Here is a 17,887-nt window from a genome sequence, read left to right as displayed (position 1 = left end):
ATTCTTTCAACTCATAACTTTATGGCAGAGCTATTACTATGCTACTGATAATCTGTTTTAAAGTTGAAAAGTTAATGTTCCAAAAAAGATATTGAAATAATTAGAGCATTATCCAAAAGCTTTAGCTCAAATCTCACTTTAATAATAGTTATAAAAATGATGCTAAATGCAAATTACTTAGTCCAACATTACTTCACTAATTTTTATTTGCAAAATACACCACTTTTATCCACTGCTTAGAAAATGTTTCAGGGAAAGAAATGTCTTAATTTTAAGAAGTTTACTAAAATTTCCATTCATTTCTGAAATCCTAATGATTCTGTTGCCTACCCTAAATGTGTTTATAATAAACTACACCAGTTTTCCTAATATGGGGAAAGTTAGAGCAAGAGACTTAAATGTTGAACTCTGGGAATAATATTTGCATCCTCAATTTTTAAAGTGACATGCTATCTACACTATTAATTTTGACTACAAGGAATTGTTACATCAAAATATTGGTTTACTGTCAGAGCAGTATCTTAGTACTTGGTTACTTGTATTAGATAATCAAGTTGCAAACCTTACCTAACATTCTAATACTTTCTTCCTTCATGTCTCATTCTTCTTCAGATTCTTACTGTTCCCTAACCTCTCTCTTCAATGACCCACTATGCTACCAACAACCATCTTATCTCTCTTAGCCCTACAGTGAAGTTTTGCAGTCTAATATCAAGTGTTTGGGGGATTCTGTGGTCAGCCATGTCCCCAACCTATGTGATATGTTAATAAACCAATATGATGGACACATCATAAAAACGTCAAGAACTCATGAATGTAGGGGGTCCACCTGACCTGTAGGGTTATCACAAAAAAAAAGGAGGAAGTGATCCCTCTCCAAAGGTACATTTATTTTTAATTTAAAAGTTTTGCGTTGGCATGGGCTTTCTGAAAAAAAGGGAAATACAATCATTGGAGTTTTTCAAGACACGTTATCCTTCTGTGTATTCCACTTGCAGGTGCACATGGGCCCAAATCAGAGATTATTTGCTAGTAGTGTCTGTTTGGTCCAGGCATGTGCCCTGACTATCCTTGTACCCTTTACCAAAGGTCTAAAGGGCAGTACAGGCCCAACCACCACTCCAGTTCCTTCTCTACTGCAGATCACAGAGAGTAAGGGAAGCAGGCCATGGAATACACACCAGGTCAACACATCTCAATGAACTTCAGTTACTGTATAGACAAGTAGCTTTCCTGTCTTCTTTTGAGTGCTCGTCCCTGTGTGTACGCCACACTAAGTGATTCACAAGCTGCCATCTAACTATGGTGGTGGGTGTTTGGAGTCCTATTTAAGACAAATGAACAACTACTCCACAAAAGTGATGTCTGATGAAGATGCCTACATCAAAACATAGTGTCTTGTAAAGGCATGTATTGAACTCCATGTGGCAGCCTTACAGACAACACTTTTCAGAGAGGTCACCGCAGTCATTTGAGCCCTTGTTGAATGAGCATTAATATTGGTTGGAGGAACTAACTTAGCTAATTCATAGCACAGAGTAATGCAAAATCCATTTTGCTGATTCTGTGTAGATATCTGAACTCCTTTCATTCTTTCAGCATACAAAATGAATAATTTTGGGGACCTAGAGAATGATTTCATTCTCCGGAAGTAGGTTAGCGCCAATCTAAAGTATGTAACTTGACTTCATCAAAATGAAGGGGGAGCGGGAGTTGGATAAAATTCCAGTAAAATGTATAATCCAATTCAGGTGGAATTTGGACATTATTTTGTGTACTAACAGAAACTTTGTCCCAGTAAAAGACTGTGGGACTGGGGGTGGGGGAAAAATCAGCCATGAGAGACCCTAACTCTCCCACCTCTTCTCACAGATGTTATTGCTACAAAAAAGGTTTTCACAGACAGATATAGAAAAAAACATGAAGCCAAGGGTTCATACAGAACTGTCAAAATAACATTAAGGTTCCATATTCGGGCAGGTTCTACTATGGGTGGAAATATTTTCATTAAACCTCTCAGGAACCTAGATGTGGAAGGGTAGAAAAATACTGGAGAGCTATCCAAGGAGAGGGGGAAGGCACTAATAGCTGCTAGATGTACCTCAGAGAGCTAAGTGAAAGACCTGAGGTCTTCTGCTAAAAGATATAGTCTACAATGTCAGGTATCCGAGACACTGGAGGTGCCAGTTAATATTGGCAAATCTGTTTTACTTTGCACAGTACACTTTTCTTGTAGAATCTTTTCCACTGCTGCTCAAGATGGTTTGCACCTCTGAAGAACATGATTTTTCTAGCTCTGACATCAATCCAAAAACCAAGCAGTTAAATGGTGGAAGGACAGATCAGAATGATGGGTCATTCCCTCATTCTGAGGCACAAGATCCAGCATGAGAAGCAATCAGATAGGGTGATCAGGTGTCCCGATAAAATCGGGACTGTCCAGATATTTAACCCCTTTGTCCCGATCAATGTATTTGTCCCGATATTCAGGTAAGGAGGCGAGCGGGAGGGAGGTGCCGACTCTGTGGGTGCTCCAGAGTTGGGGAAAAATTGCAGCCAAGCTGCGCCACTCCTTGCCTCCTTCTCCCCCCCCCCAGAGCGCCGCATCCCCCCCCAGCGCTTCCTGCCATCTAGCAGCTGTTTGCCAGCACTTAGCGCTTTCCAGGACGGATGAGCAGGGACCTGGTGCACTCAGGGGAGGAGGCAGAGAAGAGGCAAGGCAGGGGCGAGGGCGGTGCAGGGGCGGAAAGAGGCGGGGGATGGGTGAGCACCCACCCGGCAGAGGGAAAGTCGGCACCGTAGGGATGAGTGGTGGGCGGGGGGGGTGAAGAGGCGAGCAGCGGGCGAGCAGTGGGTGGGAGACTGAGGAGGGACGCAGCAAGCCAGAAGCAGGCCGGGGGATGAAGAAGGGTGCAGTGGGGGGGAGGGGCGAATGGGGAGGGGGCAGGACCTGAGGCAGAGTGGGAGCAGAGCCTGGGAGGAGCAGGGGTGGACTGTAGGCGGGGCTGATGGCACCCCAATGTGTCCCGATATTTTAGTGTGGTGATCTGGTCACCCTAAATCAGATTGGAGGGCAAATGGACAAGTGAAAAAGCTGTGGGGAACAGTACTGCCTCAGCCACACAGAAGTTTATAATCTTTGCCTTGTCTTGTCTGATTTTCCTTAACACCCTCAGAAGCAATGGAATTGAAAGATAGGCATATGTGAATACGGGATTAGGAATGCATCTGCCAGGGAACCTGGGCTTTGACCTCCTCTGGCACAAAATATCCGACATCTCTTGTTCCTATCTATTCTAAACATGCCTCTGCTGGCTGGCCCTTCTGGTGGAAAATGAACCAAACCACCAATTTGTGGATTTCCCATTCATGGAGAAGTGCATGTTGAGATTGCCTGCTTATGTGTTCTGGATAACGGCTAACAGACTGCTGCAATATAGTTTGCAACAGTTCCAGTACTCTGCACAACACAAGGAATGATCTCACTCCACCCTGCTTGTTTATGTAAAAAACTGCAGTTGTGTTCTCTTGACATCCTAGAATATTAAGGGAATTGGCGAGTGATATTGCTAGCCCGTTAGCGATAATTTTTAATAAATCTCTAAATTCGGGGATTGTACCGTTTGACTGGAGATTAGCTAATGTAGTTCCTATATTCAAGGGGAAAAAAAGTGACACGGGTAACTACAGGCCTGTTAGTTTAACATCTGTAGTATGCAAAGTCATAGAAAAAATCTTAAAAGAGAGAGTGGTTCCGGAGCATGAGGCCGATGGCAACTGGGATAGATTACAGCATGGATTTACGAAAGGTAGATCGTGCCAAACCAACCTGATCTCCTTCTTTGAGAAAGTAACAGATTTTTTAGACAAGGGAAATGCGGTGGATCTAATATATCTGGATTTCAGTAAGGCGTTTGATACAGTACCGCATGAAGAATTACTGGTTAAATTGGAAAAGATGGGGATCGAAATGAAAATCCAGAGGTGGATAAGGAGCTGGTTAAAGGGGAGACTGCAGAGGGTCGTATTGAAGGGGGAACTGTCAGGTTGGAGGGGGGTTACCAGTGGAGTTCCTCAAGGTTCGGTTTTGGGTCCGATTTTATTCAATCTATTTATTGCTGACCTGGGAACCAAGAGTAGGAGTGGGCTGATAAAGTTTGCGGATGACACCAAGTTGGGAGGTATTGCCAATTCGTAAAAGGATCGGGATATCCTCCAGGGAGATTTGGATGACCTTGTAAACTGGAGTATTAGTAACAGGATGAAATTCAATAGTGAGAAGTGTAAGGTTATGCATTTAGGGATGACTAACAAGAATTTTAGTTATAAGCTGGGGACGCACCAGTTGGAAGTAACGGAGGAGGAAAAGGACCTAGGATTCCTGGTTGATCGTAGGATGACTATGAGTAGGCAATGTGATGTGGCCGTTAAAAAAGCTAATGCGGTCTTGGGATGCATTAGGCGAGGTATTTCTAGTAGAGATAAGGAGGTGCTAGTCCCGTTATATAAGGCGTTGGTGAGACCTCATTTGGAGTATTGTGTGCAGTTTTGGTCTCCCATGTTTAAGAAGGATGAATTCAAACTGAAACGGGTACAAAGAAGGGCCACTAGAATGATCCGAGGAATGGGAGGCCTGTCGTATGAAAGGAGACTTGAGGAGCTCGGTTTGTTTTCCTTAACCAAAAGAAGGATAAGAGGAGATATGATAGCACTCTTTAAATATATCAGAGAGATAAATACCAGGGAAGGAGAGGAATTATTTCAGCTCAGTGCTAATGTGGACACGAGGACAAACGGATATAAATTGTCAGTCAGGAAATTCAGGCTTGAAATTAGACGAAGGTTTCTAACCATCAGGGGAGTGCAATACTGGAACAGCCTACCGAGGGAAACAGTGGGGGCGAAGGACCTCCATGACTTTAAGATTAAGCTAGATAAGTTTATGGAGGAGATGGTATGATAGGATAACGGGCTTAGTCAATAGGTCAATTAAGTGTCACACTGGTAAATAGTACAATGGGTCAATGATATGATATAACCTTTTTCCAGAGGGTATGGCTGGAGAGTCTTGCCCGCATGCTCGGGGTTCAGCTGACCGCCATATTTGGGGTCGGGAAGGAATTTTCCTCCAGGGAAGATTGGCAGTGGCCCTGGAGGTTTTTCGCCTTCCTCCGAAGGATGGGGCAGGGGTCGCTTGCTAAAGGAGTGGGTGGATCGGCTTATGTGGCCTGCATCTTGCAGGAGGTCAGACTAGATGATCATAATGGTCCCTTCTGATCTTGAATTCTATTATTCTATGACATAATCTGAACAAACTCATGAATTATCAGCAAGAAATGCATTTTACATGGCTCTCAGCTACAGGCCATTACCCTCTGATCCCACTGAGGGTTACCAAAAGAAACCACACCATTTGCTCAAGAAACTCCCTGAAAAAACACAGGAACAAATCTGCACAGACACACCCAGAAAACCCCAATCAGGGGTATTCTATCTGCTATGAAAGATCCATAAGCCTGGAAATCCTGAATGCCCCATCATCTCAGGCATTGGCACCCTGACAGCAGGATTGTCTGGCTATGTATACTCAGGCCCTACACTAACAGCACTCCTAACTATCTTCGAGACACCACTGACTTCCTGAGGAAAACTACAATCCATTGGTGATCTTCCAGAAAACACCATCCTGGCCACTATGGATGTAGAAGCCCTCTACACCAACATTCCACACAAAAATGGACTACAAGCCATCAGGAACAGTATCCTTGATAATGTCACGGCAAACCTGGTGGCTGAACTTTGTGACTTTGTCCTCACCCACAACTATTTCCATTTGGGGACAATGTATACCTTCAAGTCAGCGGCACTGCTATGGGTACCCACATGACTCCACAGTATGCCAACATTTTTATGGCTGACTTAGAACAACGCTTCCTCATCTCTCGTCCCCTAACGCCCCTACTCTACTTGTGATGCATTGATGACATCTTCATGATTTCAACAATTTCCATCCCACCATCAACCTCAGTCTGGACCAATCCACACAAGAGATCCACTTCCTGGACACTACAGTGCTAATAAGTGATGGTCACATAAACACAACCCTATACCGGAAACCTAGTGACCGCTATACTTATCTACATCCAGCTTTCATCTAGACCACACCACACGATCCATTGACTACAGCCAAGCTCTAAGATACAACCGCATTTGCTCCAACCCCTCAGACAGAGACAAACACCTATAAGATCTCTATCAAGCATTCTTACAACTACAATAACCACCTGCTGAAGTGAAGAAACAGACTGACAGAGCCAGAAGAATACCCAGAAGTCACCTACTCCAGGACAGGCCCAACAAAGAAAGTAATGGAACGCCGCTAGCCGTCACCTTCAGCCCCCAACTAAAACCTCTCCAACGCATCATCAAGGATCTACAACCTATCCTGAAGGACAATCCCTCACTCTCACAGATCTTGGGAGACAGGTCACGCCTCGCTTACAGACAGCCCCCCAACCTGAAGCAAATACTCACCAGCAACCACACAACAAAAACACCAACCCAGGAACCTATTCTTGAAACAAAGCCCATTACCAACTCTGTCCACATATCTATTCAAGGGACACCATCATAGGACCTAATCACATGAGCCACTCCATCAGAGGCTCATTCACCTGCACATCTACCAATGTGATATATGCCATCATGTGCCAGCAATGCCCCTCTGCCATGTACATTGGCCAAACCAGAAAGTCTCTACACAAAAGACTAAATGGACACAAATCAGACGTCGAGAATTATAACATTCAAAAACCAGTCGGAGAACACTTCAACTTCCCTGGTCACTCAATTACAGACCTAAAAGTTGCAATTCTCCAAGAAAAAAAACTTCAGAAACAGACTCCAACGAGAAACTGCAGAACTGGGATTAATTTGCAAACTGGACACCATTAAATTAGGCTTGAATAAAGACTGGGAGTGGATGGGTCATTACACAAAGTAAAAACTATTTCCCCATGCTAATTTTCTCCCTACTGTTACTCACACCTTCTTGTCAACTGTTTGAAATGAGCCATCCTGATTATCACTACAAACGTTTTTTCTTCTGTTGATAATAGACCACCTTAATTGATTAGTCTCGTTAGAGTTGGTATGGCAACACCCATTTTTTCATGTTCTCTGTGTATATACATCTTCCTACTGTATTTTCCACTGCATGTATCTGTTGAAGTGGGTTTTAGCCCATGAAAGCTTATGCCCAAATAAATTTGTTAGTCTCTAAGGTGCCACAAGTACTCCTCGTTCTTTTTGCTAATATAGACTAACACGGCTACCACTCTAAAAGATTCTTCTGGAGTCCATTTTCCCTAAGCTAAATGACCACTCAGATGAACTTCCCAAACCAATAAGGATGCAACTATCACTATTGTTCCTACTGGAAGAGGGAAAGCCATCTTTCCACCAGTCAAGGATGCATAGGATGTTCTGTGGAACTTACACAAGTGTATCCAGACTTTGTATGATCAGGGTGTATGCCGTCTTCAACCCAACTTGCATACAGTGGAGATGTAGTTTGGCATGCTGCATCACAAAAGTGCAAGAGGCCATGTGACCCAGTAGACAGAGACAAGATCTTACTGTTATTCAACAGCTCGCTTTAGGCTGACTTATCAGACTAGACATAGACTGGAACGTGTCTTGAGGTAAGTATACTTTGGCTGTCCAGGAATTCAGTTTTTCTCCAATAAAACTCTATATACTGTATTAGTATCAAACTTTTCTTAATTTAACCTATGATCAAGCGTCTGAAAGAGTTGAACCATTGTCATGGAATTTTGAACATCTATCGAGGACATTCCTTTGACTAGCCAGTGGACCAGATATAGATAGACCACTATAATTTGTTGTCATAGGCATATCACTACCACTGCTAACAATGTCATAAATATCCTTGGTGCCACTGACAGACCAAAGGGAAGAATCCTGTAATGATAGTGATTTGGGCTTATCACTAATCACAGGAATCTCTTATGTGTAGGATGAATGTCAATGTGGAAATAAACATCCTTGAGGTCAAGAACAACAAACCTACCTCCCAGATATAGCAACAATCTAGTAAAGGCCAGGGTAACCATCCTGAATCTCAAATGGCTAATGAAAGTGTTGAGCAGTCTGAAATCCAGGATCAGCTTCCCATCTCCTTTTTTTCCTTGGGTATGAAGAAATATATTGGGGATAAAAACCTTTCCCTCCATATTGAGGAGGAAGAGGAACTATTGTGCCCAGTTGAAGGAGAGAATCCATGTTCTGGGTGAGAACCTTCTCATGAAAGAGATCCTTGAAAAGGGACAAGGAAGGTGGGTGGGGATGGATACAGTGTGAAACTGAATCACATAGCCAGTTGTAATAATTGCTAATGCCCATTTGTCTGATGAAATAGCATTCCAAGCTCTCTGAAAATGGGAAAGAAAAATATATGACGGAAATCAGAGAAGTACGGGGGAGTAAAATCTGGAGGGATGGTCATTTTGTAGCTCTTGAAAATCCCATCAAAAGGGATGCTTGCTGGTGACCGCTGTGATGAGAAAGTAGAAGCATCAGGTGGTCTTCTCTTTTGCGTCTTTTGACATTTCCTAGGATATAGTGCAAGCAGATGGTGATAAAAAGAGGGTGGAGTTAACCTCTGTTTTGGGTAAGATTGAGGCTCACTGCGTATTCTTTTCATTGCAGGGCTGTAAATACTTAGAGAATATCAAGTGGCCTAGAAGTCTTTAAAAGTGTGAAGAGACTCTTCCATTCTCTCACTAAAAAGATTATAAGATCATATGGAAGGTCCTCCACTTTGGCCTGGACTTCTCTTGGAATGCCCAAGGATTGGAGCCAGGACAAAACTCATTACAGTGGAAGTTGCCACAGAATATGAAGCTGTATCTGCAGGGTCTAATGATGCTCATAATAAGGATCTTGCCATTAATTATCTTTATGTTGTTAGTAATTAAAATTGTTTCCTATGCTCCTGCAACAACTTGTCAATAAAATCCATGAATTTATTATAATTGAGATAGTCATCATTTGCCATATGAACTTGGTTATTAGATATATGGAACTGCAAACTTGCAGAACCATTTTTCCATCTGAATAGACCTAATCATTTTGAATCATCATAGGGGGTTGAATAAACAGTACCACTCTAACACCCCTCATTAACTGCAGCTACTACAAGGTACAGGGAGAGAGTACAAGTACCTGGCTCCTTTAACAGAAACATACTTCGTTTCAGTCTTTTTTGAAGTCCAAGCAACAGCAGTTTTTGTCCAAAAGAGCCTCATTAATAAGAACAGCAATCCTTCCCAACATAGTGTTGTGAAGGACATCCAATAATTTGAGTCTCTTGAATCTCCTCTAAAGGGATCTGAAGTGAAGCTGCTACTTTTTTCTATAGCCCCTGAAAGTTTTTAAAGTCATCAGGTCATGAAAGTGAAGCCGATGTCACTGCCTCATCAGGAGAAGAGGAGAAGGGATATAACCGTGCCTCTGTGGGTCACAAATGAGGATACCTAATTAAGGATGAACTGCTGAGAAATAGGGCAGATACACCCCAAGACTGGTGGCTAATCCCCCATAGGACATACCAAATCAGCCACAAAAGTAAACTTCTGTTTCACCACACTGGCTAACAAAAAGTCATAGAAGTTTCCTTAGGCATTCCAGTCCTTGTATTACCACCAAAAACACCAGACTTAGAGATGAGTGGTTCCTTAAAACCAATCTCATCAAATAAAAGGTTCTTCTGATCCCAAAGGACCAACCACACACCCAAGTCAATATACAACTTCGATCTTACCCCAAAAATCACACTGTTGCCAATCCTTTAGTATCTAAAATCTAAAAGTTTATTCATAAAAAAAAAGAGAGAAAGGTGAGCGTTAAAATAGGTTAACGGAATCAAATACATACAGTAATTGCAAAGTTCTTAGTTCAGGCTTGTAGCAGTGATGGAATAAACTAGTGGCTTAAGAAAAGTCTCTGGCTGTTTCCAAATCATTGGAAGGTCCTCAGTCCATTGGTTAGAATGCTCTTATTGGTAGAAGTTCATAGTACAGAGGCTTGAGCAGTAAAGAAGCTGGAGCAGGAGAGAGGCAAAATGGAGAGGTTTCCAGGGCCTTTTATATTTTCTGCCATGTGGAGGGGAACCTATTGTTTTAAACAAAAACCTCAGAACAGCTAGTGGAAAATTACAGGTGACAAGATAGTGTTTGGAGTCACATGGGCAAGTCACATGTCCACGCATGAAGGTTTAGACATAGTAGAAGCCATTACCTCAACCAGCACATTTGCAGGACATTCCAAGTAGATGGGCGTCTCCCATGGTCCATTGTCAAGTCAAGTGTTTCTTGATGAGCCACTTAATTTGAATAGTCTCTCCAAGATGTGCTGGCTAACTACTTTGCAGGCGTTACCCCAGAGGCAAACATTTGAAATACAGGTATAGAGACAATATTCATAACTTCAAGTACAAAACTACATGCCACATTTTGTACAAGATTTATTGCAAATATATAGCAGAGGTTGCAACAATGATCTATATGGTCATACTTTAATCAGATAACGTCACAGAGAACTATGAAAACTGAACTTTCTCAACAGGGTTGATCTTGCTCTTCTGAGGCCTCTTCCTCTTGTTAGATCTGCTCAGGAGACTCATAGGACCAGATTGATGTCTCTCTCCTTTACTGTCTGGAAGGGTACCTGGGAAGGGTGCTTGTACAGGAACCCCAGTATGGCTCCTGAGGGACATTGTATGAGTGGAAAGAAGGCTCCCGGGCCATATAGGAACTCTATCTCTAAATGACAGAACAACCTAGACCCTCTACCAGAGCTTAAAGTTGTGGAATGAGCTCTAGGAGAGTATGTGGGTGAGTCATTCTTGCTATGCTGAGAGTCAAGTGATGGATATGATACATCAGACTCCAGAGAAGGATCAGCAGGGATATGAGTGGTATGAGGCTGATCCTGTCTTACAGTCAGTACCAGAAAGGAAAACAGTGCTAAGGGAGGCACTGATTCTAGTACCAGAGGCAAATTTAAACCTCCAGATAATAAGGGGCATTCGGGTTCATTAGAAACCCTCAAATCAGTGTATCAAATCAGCACTGAAGGTTGGAAAGCATTATAACCATGGGGCATACTTGACACCATCAATGTAGTGCTCTGTACCAACCTGCCCTATACTGCAGAAACAGTCAGTGCCAATGATGAGGAAGCAATCAGTGCACACTGGGAGGGTGCCAAGGGGAGCTCAATACCAAAAGACTTAGCGCCAGGCACAATTACAGAGCCCTTTGACGTCGAGCCAGTACCCTGCTCCTTCAATGCAACATCTGTACCTCTACCAGGATGTGGAGTCTTGCTTGACTTGGAGGAGAAAGGCAATTTTGACCTATTTTTTTTTAAAGAGTATTTATGAGGAGATGTATCCCTCTTTTCCTTGAGAGGATGCTTAAATTTTCCTTTAAACACTTTACCATGGCTCTTCTTACCAGATTCTTTCAATGAAGGCTTAATTGCATGCTCTCTGGAGCTAACTAATTCAGGCCAAGGGTGAAAAGAAGGAACTGAATTACCAGTTGGTACCACACTACCTTTTCTATGTTGGGTATGGGACACAGGGATAGTTAGAGAACATGCACAGACCAAACAGACACTGCTTACCAAAAAGCCTCTAATCTAGGCACATGCACACCTAGAGTGGAATATACAAAGGGACAAGCACTAAGAAAAAAAAAAAGAAAAGTTTATTCTTCCTTTGCTGCAAATCAAATATATTGCTAAACTTGTTTCTCAACAAGTCACTAAGAATTTAACTTTACCATAGCATCAAGACATTTATTTACAATAGACTACCATCAACCAATACAATTTCAAAATCTCTGAAAAGGAACCATTGTATTCACCTCCATTTTTCTTTTTGTCCACAATTCTTTGAGTGAGCCATTCTCTGGTTTCCTCTTTGGTGTCTTTTGCAAGCTCAATAACTACCAGAGGCCTGAAATGATGCTCAAACGTGTCGAATGCAGACCAGCTTTCTTTCATCCTTTGACAACTTGCTAAATGCAAAAGACAACAAACATGACAATGTTAAAAATACTACAGGATACACTCTGCAGAAAAAGGAACTTTGCTACAAATTACCATTTGTTTGTAGTTAGCATGTGAATGGAGGCATACTGTGGGTAGCACGCTCAGTGCCTGGTGGAGGGAAGTGCTATGCAGCACTTGAATAAACTCCACTGGTTGTCACTCAACATAATGTTGCCTGGCTTTGGTTGAAGCTATATCCCATTCTCTTTATCTAGGATGACTGTTGCCACCATGTATAGCACATTGTTTCCTCACCACCACCAAAAAAAAAATCAAAATAAATGGAAGAGAAAAATAAAGGAGAACACTGAGGTCATCTCCCTTTTCCCAACAGAGTAAAATCAGTGACAACTGTTACTAAATGAAGAGATATTACAAGAGCCTGAAAATGTTAATTTTGCACATTTGTCAGAGAATTAAAAATGTTAATAAAAAGAACACTAACGCGTTTATTCTGTAATACAATATATTTTGCCCTTACCCAGTTGAGAAAAAAAAAATTGACAGACAGGTGATGAATAACATCACTTGATTTTTAATGATCTTGATAAGGGTGAGTAAACAGACGATGATAAGTTTTCATGAAAATTTTGCAAGCCTTCTTTACAAACACTAATTAAAACTTCACAGCACCTCTGTTAGGTAAGTAGGTAAATAGTATTCCCATTTTACAGATGGATAAAGTAAGGCACAGTGATTAAGAGACTTGCTTAATATCACACAGCAAGTTAGTGGCACAGACAGGAACCTAAAGCTAAGTTGCAAAGAATTAAGCATGTGCACAGCTTTACATGAGTAGTCTCACTGACTTGAACTGAAGTTTTATGTTGACATTATTCCTTAAGCACTTGGATAAAAAGTGCTGCAAGAATACATCTTTTTTCTACATGCTTCACAGAGCAACTTAGGAGTCGCTGTCAAAAGAAAAATTGGTCATCTGCCTGCTCAGTACATGTGAACAACAGACTAGCTATAATCTCATTGGAGGAAATTTTGTTTTGCTACTGACTTGAATGGGGCCAGAATTTCATCCATAGTCTTTGACTGAAAGTACTGTTTCTCTCTCTCTCATTCAAAGTCAACAAGATTATATCAATCCTATGCAGAATGTCCATTTTTCACAATAACAGGAGTACTTGTGGCACCTTAGAGGCTAACAAATTTATTTGAGTATAAGCTTTCGTGGGCTACAGCCCACTTCATCGGATGCATGTAGTGAAAATACAGTAAGAAGATAGATATATACACAGAGAACATGAAACAATGGGTGTTACCATAAGGAGAGTGATCAGTTAAGGGGAGCTATTATCAGCAGGAGAGAAAAAGAACGGTTTGTAGTGTAATGAAAATGGCCCCTTTCCAGCAATTGACAAGCAGATGTAAGGAACTGTAAGGGGGAAGGGGGGGAATAAACATGGGGAAATAGTTTTACTTTATGTAATGGCCCATCCATTCCCAGTCTTTATTCAACCCTAGTTTGATGGTGTCCAATTTGCAAATTAATTCCAATTCAGCAGTTAGAGTCTGTTTTTGAAGTTTTGTTGTTGTAATATGACGACTTTTAGGTCTGTAATCGAGTGGCCAGGGAGACTGAAGTGTTCTCCAACGGGTTTTTGAATGTTATAATTCTTGACATCTGATTTGTGTCCATTTATTCTTTTACATAGAGACTGTCCGATGTACATGGCAGAGGGGCATTGCTGGCACATGATGGCATATATCACATTGGTAGATGTGCAGGTGAACGAGCCCCTGATGGCGTGGCTGATGTGATTAGACTCCAAAGAGAGACTGCTGAATTGGAATTAATTTGCAAATTGGACACCATCAAACTAGGCTTGAATAAAGACTGGGAGTGGATGGGCCATTACATAAAGTAAAACTATTTCCCCATGCTTATTTCCCCCGCCCCCAATTCCTTACATCTCCTTGTCAATTGCTGGAAATGGGCCATTTTCATTACCACTACAAACAGTTATTTTTCTCTCCTGCTGGTAATAGCTCACCTTAACTGATCACTCTCCTTATAGTGTGTATGGTAACACCCATTGTTTCATGTTCTCTGTGTATATATCTGTCTTCCTACTGTATTTTCCACTACATGCATCCAATGAAGTGGGCTGTAGCCCACGAAACCTTATGCTCAAATACATTTGTTAGCCTCTAAGGTGCCACAAGTACTCCTGTTCTTTTTGCGGATACAGACTAACATGGCTGCTACTCTGAAACCAGTCATTTTTCACAATAGCGTCTCTGGATTTCTCCATGAAGCATACAGAAAAGGGTATTTCCACTATAGGTACGGCTACAAATTATAGAGATGCAGTCAACACAGCTCAATTTAAACAATAATTTGTTCCCTATCTTTTTAAAATATTAAAACTGAAATCATGTTTAAAAATCTAATTTATCATTTATTAGCCTGGTCAGTTTCACTTGCTAGTTCTCATACATGGCATAATCCTGCTGTATTTGGTGTTCACAATGCTGAAATAAAATGTGTACGTTTTAAGTTAATATATTATGAATACTAGATTCATGAAAATGTAAATCTACATTTTAGATGTAAATCTGTACAAACAGCATGATCTAGAACAGGGGTTCTCAAACTGGGGGTCGGGACCCCTCAGGGGTCACAAGGTTATTACATGGGGGGTCATGAGTGATCAGCCTCCACCCCAAACCCTGCTTTGCATCCAGTATTTAAAATGGTGTTAAATATATAAAAAAGTGGTTTTTATTTATAAGGGAATCGCATCCAGAGGCTTGCTATGTGAAAGGGGTCACCAGTACAAAAATTTGAGAACCACTGATCTAGAAGAATGAGAATAGGACTGGAAGTCAGGAATTTTAATCTTGGTTCTGTGACTAACTCAGTGTTGTTTTAGACAAGTTACTTCAACACTCTGCCTCAGTTTTCCTATTTTTAAAATGGGGGTAATACTTGTCTGTCCCCAAGGGATGTTGTGAAAATTAGTCAATGTTTGTAAAAAGCTTTCAATATGATTAGCACTGGATAAATGGAAAGTTTTATTAGCTGACAGTATATTTTATTGAAGTACATAGTTCTGCTCCAAAAGTGTCCTGCATAAAAATGGCAGCTTCTTATTCAAAAAGATCTGCTCCCTTTATGTATTCAGAGTTGTATTTTCTCATTTTAGTCACAAAAAGGATTTCTTACTCCTGTTAGCATTACAGAACTGAGTAATTAGGAAGATTCTATTCCATACTGTGCTTCAACAAAACCATTGAATAAATTCCAGTCAGTTGCTCCTGTTTGAGATTGCACAAGTGTCACCAAGGATTTTATCTGGAGGCAACAGGGTTACACAGATGTCACAGAGTATAACCTGGCCTGCAGAATCTTTACTATTTGTTATGATGCACAACATAGGGGGAAAAAACAACATATTTGATCAAGAAACTAGGGACATACAAATATGGAACTCCCTTACGCCATTTTACAGCCATCCTTCCAAGCAGAATTGCACTCAGTTTGTGCGCAATAGGTGTGTGTACACAACTGGCACGCTAGTCTCTAAAAGCTATCCTCTAGGAATTATTTTGGGAAAGTTCTATGTCTGTGCTATACAGGCAGTGTGAGACCAGGTGATCACCGGATCCCTTCTGGCTTTATAATCTCAAAACTAGGTACATCAATTCACATGCAAAATTCTCATGAATTCAATAGGTGTCCTTGCCCTGTGGCTTGTGGTGTGGGCTGCAGCAGGGGCCGCAGCAGGGGCCTCTCTCAGCTTCCTAGGGCCCCCTCTAGCAGCTTTCTAGGGGCCCCTCTCATGGCTCTGTGCACCTGCATCTGTCGTTGCCATCCTCTCTCCCCCCTCCCCCTCACCCAATGTGTCCTGATATTTCACTCTTGTGATCTGGTCACCCTATCTACAGGTAAAAGAAGTAGAAATGTAATTACTGTTTAGCTGTTACATTTAATATAAAGGTTTTCAGGCCAACAAAAAAAAAGTATTTGTTCTCCAGTGAAAGGACTGTGTTCACATTATCTACTTCACATTTTTATTCATAAAGTGCCATCAGTATGCTCAGTTTTCAAACAAGGAGACATAACTTTTGCTCCAAGGAGAAACGATGATCTAAATATTAATATTATATTGTAATTCAGAAGATAGCATTGTACAGATAAAAGGCGGCTGTGAAGGGCATCAAAGTATATCTTCCACACTTCAACACACCTGTGAGTGATTCAGGCATGGAGGGGGGAAAAGTGCTCTGGTTATCACAAAAACTAGCAAATCCTAGAGCCGGTCTAATTCACTTGCTCACGTTCAAATTCCAATTAGCACAAACCAATTCTATGATGTGAAAAAACCACGGGACCTACTTCGAAAGGAAGACATTTGATAGTTATTAAATGTAGGTAGCAACTGGTGAGCTACTTCTGTTGCAAATCTGCAAAATGCAACCCGGGCAACCCAGCCTTGCCCCACCCCGACCACAGCTCTGAGAGGGGCAGAGGAGAAGGCAAAGTCGGAGCAACTCCGCAGGGTCCTAGACGAGAATAAGCGAACGCGCACAACCGCCCCCCCTCCCCACGCCCCAGGACTCCTGCACCCCTGACGCCTCAGCCGCCTCCCCCGAGCCCCCTCCCCAGTGCTCAGCTTCTCTGGGGTCCCAGCCGTGAGCGGACCCCGAGCCACTCAGGGATGGGCGAGGGAGGCACCGCCTCTCCTGGCGGCGCCCAGACACGCCGAGGCGGCAGGACTAGCGGAGAGCAGGGGGCTCGCACTCACCCGCTGCCTCTTTATTCCACGTCCGCAGGGAAGGGAGGGAGGGAGCAGAGCAGCTTTGGGTGATGGGAGGGGGCGTTAGACCCGCCGTAACAGGGAGCGTGCGCCGGTGATAGGGGCGCGGCTGCTCGCGCCAAAAGGGCGGGCCCAAAAGGGGCGCGAGGCGGGGCTGAGGGTAGGAGAAGCGCTCGGGGGAGGCCGCTGGGGCAGCACGCGCCGGGAGGCGGGACTAGGCGGGAGGAAAGCGCTTGCGCGCGCTCGGAGGCAAAGACGGAGGAGGCGGAGCAGGGCGAGAGAACGGACTGCGCGAGCCAAAGGGCGGGGCTATAACGTTGTCTGAGAGCTGCCCCTCACCTTTCGCAAGAGCGGTTGGCCGGCGGTTGGCCCCGGCGGAGCTCGTTTATAGCCCCCTCGAGCGCCTGTTTCAGGCAGGGGCCTTATAGGCCTCACACATCCATGACCAATGGTCCTGCTCCTCCTCCACATTACCCGTCACGCCATGGCTTGGCCTATCTGGCAGCAGCGTAGCTGGGCAGCTGCTAAAAATGGCAGTGCTGCGGGGAAGGCAAAGGCTTTGCATGGGAGTGTAGCGAGCCATGTACGGTATACACACCCTTAGGCTGCTGCGTGTCTGTACGCGCCCAAGCAGTGCCTCGCTATCCCACGCTGCTAGCTGTACCCGTACTGGGGTGGGGGTGCAGTGTCCATATGCCACACGCGGCTGCCAGCGTAGACCTGCTGCATGTTGCTCTTTAGCCTCTTGAGTGTGAGGAAAGCACCAGGGTGCTGGGAGTGTGGCAGCACCCCCGGCTTGAAGTGGTTTTTGTCAGATGGACGGGTTACAGTTTTGTTCAATGGCTTTCAGTATCCCCACTATACAAATTGTTCCAACGCCCCTGCTCCCCCCACACAGGCATCAGAGATCTACATGTCATTTGTGCCCATCTCCTTTGCCCTTCTGTCATGCTGCTCCCTGCCATCCCATA

The 17,887-nt window shown here is 43.1% G+C and overlaps 1 protein-coding gene across 3 annotated transcripts in view; it reads right to left on the bottom strand.

The window, feature by feature from the left end:
- Nucleotides 1-17,136, bottom strand: part of ANO10 (anoctamin 10) — a 240,049-nt gene extending 222,913 nt beyond the window's left edge. For 2 of the 3 annotated variants that reach the window (XM_039527911.1, XM_039527913.1), the window contains exons 1-2: nucleotides 16,905-17,134; nucleotides 11,955-12,107 (exon numbers count right to left, since the gene is read on the bottom strand). In XM_039527911.1, the coding sequence (XP_039383845.1) occupies nucleotides 11,955-12,093 (139 nt within the window). In that variant the 5' untranslated portion in view covers nucleotides 12,094-12,107; nucleotides 16,905-17,134. Of the gene's footprint in view, nucleotides 1-11,954; nucleotides 12,108-16,904 lie in introns of all 3 variants that reach the window. The other variant, XM_039527912.1, reaches the window with a different exon arrangement.
- Between the last annotated feature and the right edge of the window lie 751 nt (nucleotides 17,137-17,887).

The sequence above is a fragment of the Mauremys reevesii genome, linkage group 2 (assembly GCF_016161935.1).
Source record: "Mauremys reevesii isolate NIE-2019 linkage group 2, ASM1616193v1, whole genome shotgun sequence".
Lineage (NCBI taxonomy): Eukaryota > Metazoa > Chordata > Testudines > Geoemydidae > Mauremys > Mauremys reevesii.
This window is presented reverse-complemented; position numbering and strand designations above follow the sequence as displayed.